The sequence below is a fragment of the Diabrotica virgifera genome, chromosome 10 (assembly GCF_917563875.1).
Source record: "Diabrotica virgifera virgifera chromosome 10, PGI_DIABVI_V3a".
Lineage (NCBI taxonomy): Eukaryota > Metazoa > Arthropoda > Insecta > Coleoptera > Chrysomelidae > Diabrotica > Diabrotica virgifera.
The window spans coordinates 141,763,508-141,781,270 of NC_065452.1; the positions used below are offsets into that span (position 1 = coordinate 141,763,508).

Below are 17,763 nucleotides of genomic sequence, written 5' to 3' on the forward strand. Positions count from 1 at the left end.
GTTTTGCTCTCTATAATATGCAGAGCATCTTCAGGTCAACGGTTACAAGTAACTAAATCCTACAAATGAAAACCAGAGTTAGAACAGTGTCTGGTTATAAAAGATGCTAAAAGATCCATAAGATCAAGCCAATATTGAACAACATACATAAAAGGTTATTAAGACAACAGACAAATACATATGCACGTACACATAACGGCAGCAACAAACGCCCTCATGTCTACAAACACATGCAAATGTATGCAGTCTGTAATTATGCAATGATAACGTGTTGTACTTACATTCCGCTACAAGGGGCTCCTTGAGTATTCAATAACATGATTTATTGCTCAAATTATGCCAATGGGGGTATGGTGGAATAGACGGAAAATGTTGTAAAGGTTAACAAGTATATGGAAAAGTTCTTGAGGGTGGTGAGATAAGTAGCAAGAGACAGTGTACAATGTACAAAATTCTTCTTTGGAAATAAAATTGAATTGAATTGAATTGAACAGGCAACAAATCTGTTTGTTATTTTTGTTTGTGAAGTAGATTAAAAGTGGATGTCATATATACAATTTTTTATTTGAAATAAAAATAAACCTTTACAACCGTTTTTTGGTTATTTCACTTTGAAATATTCGATTTGGAATTGGAAGAATAAGAACCTACTTTTCATTAGCGACAACTCCGCTTCTACTGGGTATACAGACTTTATGCGTACAGCATTCTTTTCACTTTTTTATAAGCTATATTTTTACTAAGAACAGTTTTTTCGATAAAATACTTACTTTTTAAGTTATTTGCGAAAAACCGTCCAAAAACATTTAAAAATGAACATATTCAGTCGCAAATAACTCGAAAAGTATCGATTTAGTAAAAAAACTCTATAGAACAAAAGTTACTTAGAATTAGTCATTTTATCCAATTCCGGACTTATTTTGAATGTAAATTTTTTCACCCCCCGAGAAGAGGTATTCACCTCCATTTTGTACAATGGAGGAGATTTTACAAAATGGAGGGGATGTAGAATTGTAAACTTTTTCTTATATAATAATAGACAATTTCAACTACCTATTCCCAAATTTTCATCCTTCCTTTATTTTTTTTTGGGTCAGATTGTTCTTTGACCGGGCTAGTAGTCACGTACGAGAATGTTCTAGATGTCATGGAATAACCCAAAAATGTCTGGTGACATCTAAAGCGTCAGAAAAGCCATATAAACATATTATGTGTTTGACATTTTAGAACAGTTGTATTTCAGCATTTGAAGATTAAAGTTGTCAGTTTGTAAAAGTTGTAAAAGTATTGTAATAATATTGTTGATGGAGTTAAATAAAGTTACTTTCAAGAAGTGTAACAATATAATGTATTTAATTGTATTTTAGCCCTATGACTTCAAGGCGTGTTGAACTTTGTAAATAAGCAAATATACAGTCAAGTTAATTAAAATAATTTTTTTAGGATCCGGAAGCATACTCCCAGCTGGTAAAAAAACTGTCCGCCATATGTACTGTCAACAAATCATTTATAAATGAGGAACAAGACGTACCCGATACTCATATTATATCTCGTAAAATGTCCCTAAATTGCGAACCAAGATACACTGTGCCGGAATCGACTAGCTTATTCCATGTAGGTTCTTCTCGACTTTCGCCAATCCCATCTCCTGTATCCAGTCCATCGCCCAAAAGTCGCTTTCATATAGTGAAAGTTAGCGAAACGGGTGGAGAAGGCCATGCGACTTCTGCGAGCACTAGTCATAGTCCTAGCCCTAGTTCGAGATCAAAATCCAGGTAATACTTGTATTTTTAACTAATTTTACTACTTTAAATACCTGTAACTATTCCTTACTAGCCAGGTAAAATTTTTGCGCTGTCAGGTGTCTATCAAGGGAACAGAAAAAAAAATTGGAACTGTAGCATATTATAGCAGTAGGTGATTTTAATGCTAAGCTTGGGAAAGAAGTAACTTTTGTAAATATATTAGGAAACATAGTTTGCATACTGAAACCAGTCAAAATGGACTTAGATTTGCACAATTCGCAGCAGTAAATAATTATGTAGTTGTCAGTACTAACTCCCAGAGAAAAGATATCCATAATGGAACGTGGAAAATATCAGGAACCAACGAAGCCAATCAAATTGACCACATCCTCATCTCAAAAAGATGAGCAAGACATAATTAATGTAATAACATATTGCGGGGCGAACTATGACTTAGACAGAGGCGTAGCTACCGCCGTATCAGCCGTATCAATTATACGAGGCCCCCGGCATGTTGAAACAAAAGCTCCATTTAAAAAAATTGAAGAAAATATTCTACAATTTCACTATTAGGTCGATTTGAAACAGTGTTTATTGTTTAGTCATTTTCGTGTAATGTATTGTTTATCTACATATTATTTATGTATCATGTATATCTATTTTCCGCCGCTCGTTGTTGTACCATAAGAACAGAGTTTCTTTTTTTAAGCTAGTTTTCATTGTCCATTCACCGTTGGCTGTGTGCGTGGCACTGTATAATGCCAAATTGCAATTTTTGTAATCTGTTTACCTTTGAATATTGGAAACACCGTGTATTGTTTCGATATCGTCATTTCTGTGTAATGTATTCTTTATTTATATGTAAATTATATTTATGTACTATGTATATCTATTTTCCGCCGCTGGCTGTTATACCATAAGAACAGAGTTTCTTTGTTTAAGCTAGTTTTTATTGTCCATTCACCGTTGGCACTGTATAATGCCAAATTGCAATTTTTCTAATCTCTTTACCTTTGAATATTTGAAACTGTGTATTGTTTGGGTATCGAGATTTTCGTGTAATCTATTCTTTATCTATAAATTATATGTATGTACATATATTTATCTTTCGTTTATTATCAAATTATGACTCTACTTTAAAAGAACTTAATTTTAAAGCCGAAAGGTGAGATCAGGAGCGTCATTTGAAATTTTGATAGGGGGGGCAAGCATTAAATATACAATACATTTATATGCAAACATAATACAAAATTGATCTATTCTTTGTAAATTTCAGTAATTTTCAGGGTCAGGGGGGCAAATGCCCCCCCTGCCCCCTATCAAATGACGCCCCTGGGTGAGATGAATTATTTAAGCCCCACAATTCAAAATGGACGTATTAGTTTACTTGGTACTGCAGTTACGCAACAATCGTCTCCGAAATTAAAAAATCTTTTGGTACATTTGGTAATTTTGAGAGGGCATACGACACAGTTCCTGGACAAGAGCTATGGAGATAATATGAGAGAGAAATGGGCCCTGATTCTAATTCAAATTTCGACTGAAAACAAGTCGCTTTCAATATAGCGACGTTGAAATGCGACTGTGCGAGCCTTGTGGATTTTAGTTGAACGAAATGACGTCACAAAATAGCGACTATCGAAATTGATAGCGACTCCAAAAAAGTGGTTGATATTATAATTTCGAGTCGAAATTATTGTGACACCGACATGAATGAATGGCCGAAAGCGCGGTTAGGTTTAGTTTAGGAGATTTTGTTTTGTTTGTTTGTTTCTTGTAAGGAAAACTAAAGCAAAAGATATTAATATGGCTGGGTTTGATGGAAATTTGCTGGTTTTGGGCTTTTGGAGGAATTAGATAGAATAGTATTAAATTAGAAATATAATATAATAATTGAGAATTTCCACAACGTGAATTATCAACTCAATGAAAGATGTAAGGTAATAATCTGGGAAAATTAGTGTAAAACAAGGAAAATTATGTACCAGCTATTTTATTGCTGGACATACTGGAATCAAATCTTAAGATTTTATATATTAGTAATATAGCTATGCAAAGTCCGCAGAAAGTGTGCTATTTGGTTTATAAACAAATTAGCGCTCCGAAATCTTTTTTTCAATTATTGCTCTGTAACTCAGAAGATTTTAACGTTAAACCAAAAACACATAAAAATTCAATGTTATTTAATTCTGCACATAGATATTTTTTTCCGATTTCAGTCGGTGGAAATTTTCCTCGGAAAGTTCGGGATTTCCAAACAAAATCATTAATTTGCAACTAAAATTAGTAAAAAACTAAAAATAGTAATTATTTATCAATAATTAAATAACTTGGTGACATAAATCTTTTTTGTTATGAGTGTCTTGAAGATATGAGAATTTGTATGTACAAAGAGGACCGGAATAAAAAGGTAATGGTTCAAAGATTGAAATCCTGTTGTTTATAACTCTGTCGCAAATGCTGGTCAAATTTGACCGGTCATACCTGGAATTATTAAATTAAAAATCACTCCTCGCAATTCAATTTTTTTTCTTCGAAAAGGGCACAGAAGCCGTGCCCTTTTCAACAGCGTTAACTTGATTTAATTTAATCTAATATTTTCTGAGGGGTTCCATTTGCTTATAAGCCAAAAAATTGTTTCTTTATAACATTCCTGAGACCACTCAAATAGTCCAATTTCAATTCTGTAAAGTACGTTGAATAGGTATATAGTGCTTTTATATACGAGAATCATAGTTAATCTGGTGTATAATCTCTCTAGTTATTATTTCGACCGAAATTTTTTAATTAACATTTTAATTATTGCTAAACTTTGGTTAGATTGTCGCTGGCCTCATGATATACAGTGCGGTGGAATAAGTGTTTCCTCCCTGTTAACTTGTTTATTTCAAGAATATAAGCAAAACGCTCGGACAGTTCGATTTTTAAACTAATCATAGTATATTATAGCATCAACGTTTCGAACTTTACGCGATCCCTCTTCAGGTGACAGACATAACTTTGTTTTTTTTTTAATGGGAAAGTACATCATGTGACACCTCATTTAAAATCTTTTAAAATACTGATTACAAAAATGTATAATACTTTACTCCAATTTGAGAGCGTAGGCGCAAAATTTCGGTCGAAATATTTTAAAATGCATTTATTTTTTTCGAATTCTGAGAAAACAAATAAGTATTTTTGAAAAATTTAAACGCATAATGAAAGATTAGATTATTACGAAGGGCTGAAAGTCCCTTAGACTAAACAAAAGTTTATTTTGAATGATATATTTGAAATTAAATATTAAACTAAATTTTCTCTTTTTTTCACCCCTGTGACATATTAAAATAAACATTATAGAAGTTCTTAGGGACTCTTTACTTTCGATAATACCGTGATACTTCATTCTGCGTTTAAATTTTTCAAAAATACTTATTAGTTTTCTCAGGATTCGAAAAAAATGAATGTATTTGAAAATAATTCGACCAAAATTTTGCGCCTACTCTCTCAAATAGGAGTAAAGTATTATACATTTTTGAAATCAGTATTTTGAGAGCTTTTAAATGAGGTGTCACATGAAGTACTTTCCCATGGAAAAAAAAATCAAAGTTATGGCTGTCACCTGAAGAGGGATCGCGTAAAGTTCGAAACGTTGATGCTATAATATACTATGGTTAGTTTAAAAATCGACCTGTCCGAGCGTTTTGCTTATATTCTTAAAATAAACAAGTTAGGGGGGGGGGAACACTTATTCCACCGCACTGTATAATCTACTATAAAAAATCTTTCATGTCATCAATTTATTTAATTATTGATAAATAATTACTTCCCTAGAATTTTAATTGAAAATTGCAGATTTTTTTTTATAAAAACTCGGATTTTCCGAATAAAATTTTTGTTGTAGGAAATCGGAAAAAAATAACTTTGTGCAGAACTAAATTACGGTGAATTTTTAATTGAGTGTTTTTGGTTTAAAGAAAAAATCTTAGGAGTTACAGAGCACCAATTGAAAAAAAAAGAAGATTTAGGAGAGCTAATTTATTTATAAATAAAATAACACACTTTCTGCGGACTTGTCATACCCCATATTACTAATATATGAAGGGTACAGGTCCAAAAGGGGGCAAGTCGCAATTTTAGTAAAATAGAGCTAGTGGTGCCATCTTGTAGCAATTTTAACGTAGAAGTGGCCAGTTGCTTATACATGTCCTAAAAGCGCTCAGTACCTGTGAAATACTAATTCGTAAATTACGCATACACCGCCAATAGGGGGCAAGTCCTCATAAAACAGGTCCTAAAAGGGTAAAGTCCATGTAAACAGCCAATAGACACGTGCAGTTTAGAGTTAGGTTCGTCTGTGTAGTTAGTGTTTTTAGTGTTTTCATTGTTTTCCAAGTGATTTAAAAGTAAATAACAATGAATACAGAAAACAATAGTAGTGGAAACGAGACTGAAGTAGTGCCTAGACAGAATGAATCAAAAAAGAGGAAAAAGCACGGCAGAATGAGAGATGTCATGAAGAAAATTAGACTGCAGAGTCACGAGGTAGGTGCAACCTGTAATTGTCGTAAACAGTGTTTTCAAAATGTGCCTGAAGAAGCAAGAAAAACTATACTGAAGAATTTTAACACAATGACTTCTATTAATGAGCCGAACTCATACTTATGTGGATTGATTACGGTACTTCCTATTCGCCGAAGAAGGCCTAGGAAAGATGAAGATGAAGCAAATTTGAGAAGTGCTACATATAATTACACGGTACGTTTTTGCACTGATAATAGCTTAAAAGAAATAAATATTTGTAGACAAGCTTTTATGTCTATCCATGGAATAAAGAAAAAAAAATTAGAGATATTACAAAAATCACTAAAAATGACTGGAGTCGCTCCTAAAGATAAAAGGGGAGAAAATAAAAACCATCCTAAAAAATTGGAATCCCATGTTCTTGCAGCAATATACGAACATATAAAGTCATTTAAAGGCCGGAAAAGCCACTACAGTGTGAATGATAGTAAAAAATTATACTTACCTGAAGACTTAAACATAAAAAAGATGTTCAAAATGTTTTGCGAGTTGAACCCATCTATGAAAATATCCTACGAGTCGTACAGAACAGTCTTTAATACAAAATTCAACATAGCCTTTGGATATCCCAGAACCGATACATGTAGTTCCTGTGATGAGTTTCTTATAAAAATAAAATCTCTTCAGTTTGATATTTTAAAAAGTTCCGATCTTGCTCAAATTGAACGCTTGCAAAAGGAAATACGCCAGCTTACAATACAAAATGATGTACACAAAAGAAAGGCTGAGACATTTTACAGTAGAAAAAGGGCTGCGAAGAAAATAAGTCGAACCTCTGTGACTCACGAAGCTATTTGTCTCGATTTTGGAAAAAATCTTAGTGTCCCAAACATAACAACAAACGATGTTTACTATAAGAGCCAGCTGAACGTCTATGCCTTTAATGTCCATATTCTGTCTACAGCAAAAAGTGTATTTTACATTTACCCGGACACACTTGGTAAAAAGGGAAGCGACGATGTATGCTCAATGCTAAATGACTTTCTATGGAATTTTCTCGATGTACAAGTAAGATCGCTTGAAATAGTCTGCGACTCCTGCGGGGGGCAGAATAAAAATTACACCATGTTTCGTTTTTTGCATTATATTGTCCACAATACACGTAGACTTGATTATGTTAAAGTTACTTTCCCTATTCGTGGACATTCCTACATGGAACCGGATAAAAATATGGGCTTAATAAACTCCAAACAACGAGCTGAGGTTCCTTCCGATTGGGTTGAAATTTTCAGAAGTGCTCGTGCAAAACCATCGCCATTTGACGTTGTGGAAGTAGATCAATCCTACTTTAGATCATGGACGAATTTTTTTACTACTAAAACAGATTATTTGAAGAAATGTCCGTTCACTTCCCGCCCAATTAGAGAATTGGAAATAAGTCAAGAACATCGTAGACTAATATATTACCGGAAGTCCGGAATGGAGCATGGGAGTCTGCAATACTGAAGGAAAAAGAAAGTAAGCGAAAGGGACCTGTGCTACTACAAAATGAATTCGAACTTCCTCCTTATTCTTATTCAGGTATAAAAAAAAATGTCTTGAAATACTATTATTAAACAACATTATTTTTAGGCTTGATACCAATCTCAGCTAAAAAATTTAAATGTCTACAAGATCTAAAACGATTCTGTGGTGACGAAGCAAAGCAATTTTTTGATAACCTCCTCAAGAATTAGAATTTTTTGTATTAATAACTTCTGTCTGTTCGTCATTTTAAATTGTTTTTTGGACTTAGCCCGTTTAGGCCAAAAATGTTTGGTGGTTTGGCCATTTAAGGCTTATGTACCATGTTTAATAATATCAATATACGTTTAATTTCTTGTGTGTGTCTCATTAATTACCCAAGTAACTGATCTAATCAACAGAGTTCATGATAACCATCAATAATTTATCAATAACTGGTTTTAAACTTTAAACTTTGTTTTGTACGAAATAAACATTTGGTGACTTAGCTCTTTATGGACGTGTACCCTTCATATGCAATCTTAAGATTCGATTTTAGCAATAAAATAGCTGGTAAATAACTTTCCCCAAAAATAACTTTTTTCGATAATTTTCTCAGACTATCAACAAATGTTTCGCTGGTTGCGTAGCCAATAAATCCAATAAACCGGAGCGCCAACCCAAATTCTGAGCAGTGTCAACATGATAACGTTAATATCCCCACTTGTAACTAATATCGAAATGAATAAGAATCGCTATAAATTGCGACCATCATGGCGGACTCGAAATTAAATTGCGACGTCGAAGTGAATTAGAATCAGGCCCATGGGTTCTTGAAAAGTACGTAAAGCTCGTGAAAGATGTGGGTTTCCCTTTCCTGTCTACATATAACCCATTACAGGCTTCGAAAATTTGTAATGTGGTTGATTATCGGTTAATTTTGAGTATTTTTTGCTTCTTGGAGCAGTCATTAGACTGTGGGTTTACATAAATACGATGAATTCAAAATCGAAATGTTTTATCGCGAAATTAAACGAACTAACCAAATACAGGGTGTTTCATTGGGAAACGGAAATACTTCAACTTTGAATAGAGGTCACCGAGCCGGTTTTAGATATGCTACATTTTTTGCCCTACCGACTTTTATAACCGAGTTACAGGGTGTTTTTCCGATTTTGCCCATTTCTTTCCTAAGCCATAACTTTAGAACCACCCTGTATATTTTTTTGATATTTGATACACATATGTCTCATTCAAAACCCAAACGACCGACATACTAACCATAAGAAAAATCCAGGTCCGGATTAACAAAAAATTATAAAGTAATTGTAACCTTAAAACAACACCCTATATATTCAAATTTTGAAAATCTGCATATTTGAAAAGAGCATAAAAAAGTAAGTTTATTGGTTCGCTTAAATTTTTCGGCCAGACAATTTTATGACTTTAATTTTGAAATTATATCGAATTTTTTAAGAACTCTGTCATTAAAAAACAGATATTATTAACTTTTAGTTATAAATTATTTAAAGTTAATGAATAAATACTCATTTTAAAAATAATCAATACTTATTTACCACATTGGAACGCCCCCATTACTAATGACAAGAAAAATCCAGGTCCGGATTAACAAAAAAATATAAAGCAATTGTGACCTTGAACCAACACCCTGTATATTGAAATTTTGAAAATTTGTCTGCGCATTTTAAAAGAGCATACAAAACTATATATAGCTTAGCTCTCCAGGCCTAGAAAGCCCATGGCTTGGTTTACTATTCCTTTCCAATCTCTCCTATTTGCTGCTTTATTTTTCCAATTTGTGATTTTCAGTTCTTCTATGTCTTTTTCAACATCTTTCTTCCATCTGGTTTTCGGTCTACCTTTCTTCTTCTAGCCTCCCGTTAGTATTTTTTTGGGAAGTCTCTTGTTTGGCACCCTTTGGATATGTCCCAACCATCTCAGTCTTTGTGATTTTATGATCCCTACTATGTTTGGTTCACCATACATCCTCTCCAATTCTACATTTGGGTCTTCGTATCCACATTCCATTCCATATCTTTCCGCCAAATATTTTTCTTACTTTTCTTTCCCACACTTTAAGCATGACTTGCTCGGATTTGTTCATCGTCCATGTTTCACTGGCATACAAGACTATAGGTCTTATCACTGTCTTGTATATTCTTATCTTAGCCCCTCTAGATATGTTCTTATTTCTTAATAAGTTGTTTAGAGCAAAGATACAACGATTACCAGCCATAATTCTCGCTTGGATTTCTTCTTTTATATTTGGTCTCCTAGGGAATGTTGCTCCTAGATATTGGAATCTCTCTACTTCTTCGAATTCATATATTTTTGCCTCTGTGTTTATTGTCAGATATTGTCCTTGTGTGTATTCTCGTTCTGTCCATTCCATATATTTAGTCTTTTCTTCGTTTATGTATATCCCTTTCTTTCTTCCTATCGCCTCTAGTCTTTTTAGTATTTCTTTTAATTCTTGTTTACTTGTGGCTATCATTACTATGTCATCAGCGAATGCCAAGCATTGGTGTTTTCGTTGGTATACAAGTCCTGTCCTGTTAATTTCGGCTTCTCTGATGACCATTTCAAGAAGGATACTGAACAACAGTGATGGCAGTGGGTCTCCTTGTCGTACCCCTTCACCGACCCTAAACTTATCTGTTTCCTTTCCATTTATTTTAACCCTGTTCTCTGTTTCTCTGAGTGTAACTTTTACCATCTTTATTAATTTTTTACTAATTCCAATTTCGCATAGTGCTTTGTCTATTTCTTTCCGTTTAACTCTGTCAAAAGCTTGTTTAAAGTCAATGAATAGGGCCATTGTAGATTTCCCGTATTCGTAGCTTTCCGCTTGTATTTCACGCAGCAGGAAAATTTGATCCACAGTGCTGCGTCCTCTTCTGAATCCACATTGATATTCGCCTATGTCATTATCTATCTTTTGTGTTATCTTGTCTTTTATATATACTGCAAGTATTTTATATACAACGTTTAGTAGGGCTATTCCCCTGTAATTATGGCATAAACTTTTGTCGCCTTTTTTGTGAATTGGGCACAGTGTGGCTTCAGTCCATTCTTTTGGTAAGTGTTCTTGTTCCCAAATTTCTTTTATCAGTTTTTCCAAATGCTTAATTAGTACTGGTCCTCCATATTTAAACATTTCAGCTGTTACGTCATCCTTACCTGGGCTCTTGTTTTTCTTTAGTTTCTCTATTATTTCTTTTTCATTAGGCGGTCTTTCCTGTATTTCTTCTTGATCAATATTTTCATTCGGTTCTTCGTCTTCTTCTGCATATTCTGTGGGAATTTCATTTAGAAGCTCTTCGAAGTATTCTCTCCATCTGTTCAGTATTTCTTCGTCGCTTATTAAATTCCTTCCATTTTTGCTTTTGTAGTGTACAGGTTTTCTTTGGAACCCCTTTTTCTCATTTTTTACTCCTTGATATAAGTTTCTGACTTCTCCATTTTTATAGTTTTCTTCTATGCATTTCAATTTATCTTCGTTGTACTTTCTTTTCTTTGCTCTTATGATTCTTTTAGTTCGTTTTCTTTGTTCGTTGTATTTTATCTCCATCTCTGGTGTTTTCACTTGCATCATTTTGAGTCTTAATTTATTTCTTTCATCCAGTTCTATTGTACATTCTTCATCAAACCATTCTTTGAATCCATCTTTTATATTTCTATTACTGGCTTGCGCTGCTTTGGTCATACATACTTTTATTTGCACCCATTTTTGTTCGATGTTTTCATTTTCTACAATATTTTCCAGTTCTCTAGTGACTAGTCTTTCATATTTACTTTGTTCTTCTTCTGACAGTAGTCTAATAGGTTTAGTTTCTTTGTACCTTTTTTCTGTTGGTTTCTAAGAACTGGTATAACCTGTTTAAGTTGTATTCCGACTATAAAGTGATATGTGTCTGCATCTGGTCCTCTATATGTTCTTATGTTCTTTATACATTTTTCCATGTCTTTTTCGATGAGCACATGATCTATTTGATTTATGGTTTTCCCATCTGGTGATCTCCATGTTCCTTGGTATATTCTTTTGTGTTGAAAGTACGTGCTCATAACGATCATGTTTCTTTCTTTTGCAAAATCTATTAAGAGATGACCATTTTCATTCGTTGTTTCATGCAGACTATATTTTCCTATGGTGGGAGTGTATATTTCTTCTTTTCCTATTTTGTTTTGTGATTACTCTTGTGAAAACTGTGATTAAATATTTATTTCTTGCGCCGTTGATTTAATTACATCAATTTTGAAATTATATTGAAATTTTAAAGAATTCTGAGATTAAAAACCAGGTGTTATTAATTTTTAATAATATAATGTTAATGAATCAATACTTATTTTAAAAATACTTAATACTTATTTACTACGCTGGCTTCATGAATTCTCTGGATTTGTAGCTGTATGCACATCAAAAAAATTAGAATTGCGGGAATTGGGATAATTTAATGATTTAATAAATTATTAAAATAAAACAGCTGTATCTAATAAAAAAAAATTCGTTCAAAAAATTCAACAATTTAACATAAATTAAAAATATTTGAACTATAACAGTTGCTCAAAATGTTCGCCATTTTGTTCGATGCATTTCCTTGCTCGTTTTAAAAGATTTCGAATCCATTTCCTAATTGCGTTGGGATTGTTCTTAATTTTTCTGGCAGCTTCTTGTCACCTTGACAGAATTAATCAATATGATTTCAAAATTGCCGTAATTAAATAATTATCTACGCAAAAATTTGACATGCACCTTTTAACGCAGTTTTTTATGCTCTTTTAAAATACGCAAACAAATTTTCAAAATTTCAATATACAGGCTGTTGTTTCAAGGGCACAATAACTTTATATTTTTTTGGTTAATCCGGACCTGGATGTTTCTTGTGATTACTAATTGGGTCGTTCAAATGTGGTAAATAAGTATTGATTATTTTGAAAATGAGTATTTATTCATTATCCTTATTAATTTATAAATAAAAGTTATAAATAAAAATGTCGGTCGTTCGGGTTTTGAATGAGACATATGTATACCAAATATTAAAAAAATATACAGGATGGTTCTGAAGTTATGGCTTAGGAAAGAAATGGGCAAAATCGATAAAACACCCTGTAACTCGGTTATAAAAGTCGGTAGGGCAAAAAATGTAGTATATCTAGAACCGGCTTGGTGACCTCTATTCACCATTAAAGTATTTCTGTTTCCCAATGAAACAACCTGTATAAAGTATAACTTAAAATAAGTTACCTAACAAAATTTTTGCTTGTAATACCAGAATTGTCGCCTTACGGCATAATGATAAACTTTTCAGATTCCAAGTAACTAGAGTACCTCAATCACCAGACGAAGATGTCTCATTAGGCAGATTCGCCAACGTCCGCAGCAGTGTATCTTCCAATGATAGCATGGATTCTCTTACTACGTTGCATTTAGATAGTGATAGTGAATAACATTTATTATTGTTTGATGTTATTTGTATCATTATTGTTGTTTTCTGAGGTATTACTAGGATAAGTGTCGTGTTACACCGAACACGCTGAAAACTATTGCTTTTTAAATTTTCTCAAATGTTTGCATTTATGAGATATATTTTTCAGTAATTCCTAAACATTTAATTAATTAACGGCATGCAACATCTCAATACAATATAGTGTTCATCGACCAAAACTAGGCAAACAACTTTAAAAAAATATTAATATGCTAGTATTAAATTGCAACCAACAATAAGGACATTGATAAAAGGGTGCAATCTACAATATATAGAGATATTAGGTTTGTTCGTGCAACGGTCAGTAACCGTTGCCAACTATCAGATGCATGCGCGTTCGTACTCCATGAACGCTAACTGTTAACTGCGCATCGCTAACTGTTAACTGCGCATGCGTCTGATCATTGGCAACGGTTGCTGATCGTTGCACGAACAAACCTATGATCATTTGAAAATTATCGTTTTATTTACTTTTTATATTTTTTTTTGTTTTTCCAAAAAACAAAGGTTGGATTAATTTTAGTTTTAACAAGGTAAGAAAATGTTTTAACGTAAAATTTTAATGCTACAATTTTAATCTTTTGTTTGCATTTTTTTCTGAAAATTTATATTTTTAACTTTAAAATTGTGGCCAATGTACTTGAGAATTCCGAACTTTTTAGCAAAGTCTACTTTTTTCATTTTGGGATTCTCCTTTACATATTTATTGATTTTTCATGTGTGTACTAAACTAAAATCACAATAAAGATGCACTAGAAATAAACAAACCAAAACTCGTTCAATGTTACGAGGAGCACTTGCGAATCATGATTTACAATGTATAAACTAGTGATGTAACGAATGTCATTTTTTGAACATTCGCGAATACGAATGCGAATGCGAATATCTGCTACCGACATTCGCGAATGCGGATGCGAATGCGAATGTCCAGTTTTTTAATAATTTGTTTCTATTTTTGTAATGTTTCCTAAATTTATAATGAAAAGTTAATTGGTATTTAGTGTAAATCAATCTGAATCTTAATCTTTATCACATAATACCAAATAATAAAATAAAGTGAAAGCTGATAATGTGATTATTCGAGGTTAAGTTACCTTTTCTTAATAAAAAAAAGTTGAGAAGTGAATAGATTTTGATTTTATTAACCTAATATTATCTTCAAATGATTTTTTTTCTGATATTCACATTCGCTAAACATTCGCACAAACTTCGCGAATGCGGATGCGAATGCGAATATGCAAAATATGCGAATATTCGCGAATGCGAATGCGAATACGAATATTCGTTACATCACTAGTATAAACTGTGTATAACATGATTGTTGATTGACAATGTATATACATTGTAAATTATGATTTGGGAGTGCTCTGCGTAACATCCAACGTGCCTTGGTTTGTTTATTTCTAGTTCATCTTTATTGTGATTGTGATTGTAGTATAGAGACATATGAATTATTGTGAAATTGAGTGTGACTAATTGATAGTACATATTATATATAAAGGTTATAATTTGACAAAATTCGTTAAACGAAGGCAAATAATACTTTTTATTTATATGTTACATAAAATAAATAATACTTTTTATTTATATTTTACAATGGTTGAAAATTCGTTATAAAAAGGTTTTTTATTCCGTTTTAGTAAGGGTTGTTATATTAAGAGTACACTATAATAGGAACATATTGTATGTCCTCAGCTAGCTCGCAAAAATGTGGTACTTTATACAATCTAAAAGTTTTAATATAATTATGTTTATTTTTTTATGTTAATAATCATCATATTGAAGACCTAAAAAGAAGTACAAAAAATTGTTTAATAGAAAAAACTAAACATCATCTTAAAATTCTTGTAGCCTTTGACAACGGTGACGTTTGTGAACAAGTGACGTCACACAATTTTGTTGCTGTTCGTTTTTTACATGACTTACACTTTGACCAGAATAGGGCCTTTCATCGATTGTCATTTGTTTCGAGCTTCTGTCAGATGTTGTATAATCTGTGTATAATATTAATATACACAGATTATACGACATATGACAGAAGCTTGAAACAAATGACTGTGAATGAAAAGCCCTATAGGAATAGACGCGAGCTTCGTGAAAAATGTGAGAAGCGATGTAGAATTCCTTTGGGGCTTAAATTACAGAGTTGCCTCGGTTCTTAGAAATATTGACTGATTTCTTTTGAAATGTCGTTTACATGAATCATTGTTTATAACGAGTTGCATGTAGTTATTTAATATTTGTAAGTTTTAAATGGTTATTTAAAAATGTTCGGTTACTATGAGTTCTTTATCATCATCATCAATGGTGCTACAGCCCTATGAAAGAGCCTCGACCTTCCCAAGTCTATTACGCCAGTCAGTCATATCCATTGCCAACCGTTGCCAGTTTGCTGCGCCTATTTTTCTCCCATCATCTACGCCATCTTTCCATCTAAGTTTTGGCCTACCCCTATTTCTACTTCCCACAGGTTGTGACATAAGGATTCTTCTAGGAGGGTTGTTCTGCTGTGATCTTGTAAGATGTCCTGCCCATCTTAGTCTTCCTATTCTTATAAGAGATACTACGTCTTTACCACCAAATTTTTGTTTATATCTGTGGTATACCTCGTAGTTGTACCTCCTCTTCCAAACACCATTTTCACAGATGCCACCAAATATTCCTCTCAGAATCCTTCGTTCAAATATAAGCAGAAGGTTTTCATCTGTTTTCGAGATGGTCCATGTCTCCGATCCATATGTCAACAATGGTTGTATAAAGGTTTTGTATATGGTTGTTTTTGTCTTTTGGCTTAAGTTTCTGCTTCTCATATGTCTACTCAGTCCAAAATAGCATTTGTTTGCTAGGATTATTCTTCGCTTGATTTTTTCCGTGATGACGTTCTCCTTGGTGATCAGGGAGTCTAAGTATGTGAATTTGTCCACCACTTCAAAGGTAGAGTTATCAACCGTGAATTGGTGACCGATGTTTCTGGCTCTATTGTTGGGTGTTGATGCCATCATCTTAGTTTTCTCCTCGTTTACTTACAGGCTCATATTTTTTGAGGCATTTGAGAAGGTGGTATACATTTCTTCTAGCTTGCGTGTTGTGCGGGCAACTAGGTCCACGTCATCTGCATAATATGCCACAATTTGGGATGATTTATTATAAATATTTCCTCTGTTGTCTATTCGGGCATCTCTGACCGCCTTTTCCAGAGTTATGTTGAAGAGGAGACACGCCAGCGCATCTCCCTGTCGCAGCCCAACATGCGTTTCAAACGCCTGTGATTGTTCGCCCTGTATTTCGACTACTATGAATTCTTTATACTATAGAAATAATCTAAACAAGCTGTTTGGACCAATCTGTAAATTCCGTCTTCTTTGAATATTCTTAAAATATTTATATCGTCAAATGTTTTCCTAATGTTCAAGTAATATAAAATTTTTATACTATATAAATAATCTAAACAATATACTTTGACAAGATAATTTTGGTCTAATTTGAATAATAATAAAATATGTAAGCCCTAAAATGTTTTCCAAATTTTCAAGTAATAAATATAAATCTTATATTAACAGTATGGTAAGCTGTCTCGACCCGTCTTTGTTATTATTTGCTAATTAATGAAAAAGACAATAAAACTATTCCAATTGGAATATTTCTTATCCGGTACCCATTCTGTGAAATTTTATAACAATTCTCTTTCTCGACGTAACAGACCTTGTTCAACTGTTTGTAATTTTATTTTGGAAGATTTTGTACGCTCTTATTAGCGGTGAAAAGACCGGATATATTTTCTGATGTAATTTAGCGGTCCCCCTTTACAATATTTTTTATATTACACACAGAAACTTCTGAAAATGAAACCCACAAATCTCAGATTATTAACTACTCTTTTTATTAGATTATTTTATCAAGTTCCTTCTCATACTAGCCACAGATATTATCAAGTTGCTTCTCGAATTTTAACACAGAGTGTATTATTTCATTCAAATTTTTTCGCTTCACTTAACACTGTTGATCAATTTTCAGATTAAATGAACAATTACAAAATTCTTCTTCTTCTTCTTGTCTTTTTCCTTATGCCTTTCCTTAGGCGTTTCATTTCTTCTTTCGTTTTCCCTCGTGCATTTCCTATGTCCTCTATTTGATCCCTCCAATTCTTTCGGGGACGGCTTCTTCTCCTTTTTGTCGTGTTTCCCATTTCCAGAATTTTCCTGGGCATCCTTTCTGGTTTCATTCTTATCACACGTACATACCATTCTAGTTGTTTATTTTGGATGTGATATAATATTGGCTCTATTTCCGTTCTTCTCATTTCTTCATTTCTTATTCTATCCCATTTTTATTTTCCTGCGATCTTTCGTAAGTGTTTCATATCCATGGCTTCTATTTTTGACTCATGTTTCTTCTGTATTGTCTAATTTTCACTTGCATAGGTTATTACTGCTGTTGCTATTGTATTATGAATATTCCATTCACTTCCATTTGTATGTCTTTATGTCCTAGTATGGATTTAT

The 17,763-nt window shown here is 32.9% G+C and overlaps 1 protein-coding gene across 2 annotated transcripts in view; it reads left to right on the plus strand.

Annotated features, from left to right (window-relative positions):
- The window catches only part of LOC126893237 (protein phosphatase 1 regulatory subunit 37-like), a 115,064-nt gene extending 99,205 nt beyond the window's left edge, over window positions 1-15,859 (plus strand). For both annotated transcript variants that reach the window (XM_050663219.1, XM_050663220.1), the window contains exons 11-12: window positions 1,444-1,775; window positions 13,085-15,859. In XM_050663219.1, coding sequence (XP_050519176.1) covers window positions 1,444-1,775; window positions 13,085-13,223 — 471 coding nt within the window. In that variant the 3' untranslated portion in view covers window positions 13,224-15,859. The remainder of the gene's footprint in view (window positions 1-1,443; window positions 1,776-13,084) is intronic.
- Window positions 15,860-17,763: the final 1,904 nt, after the last annotated feature.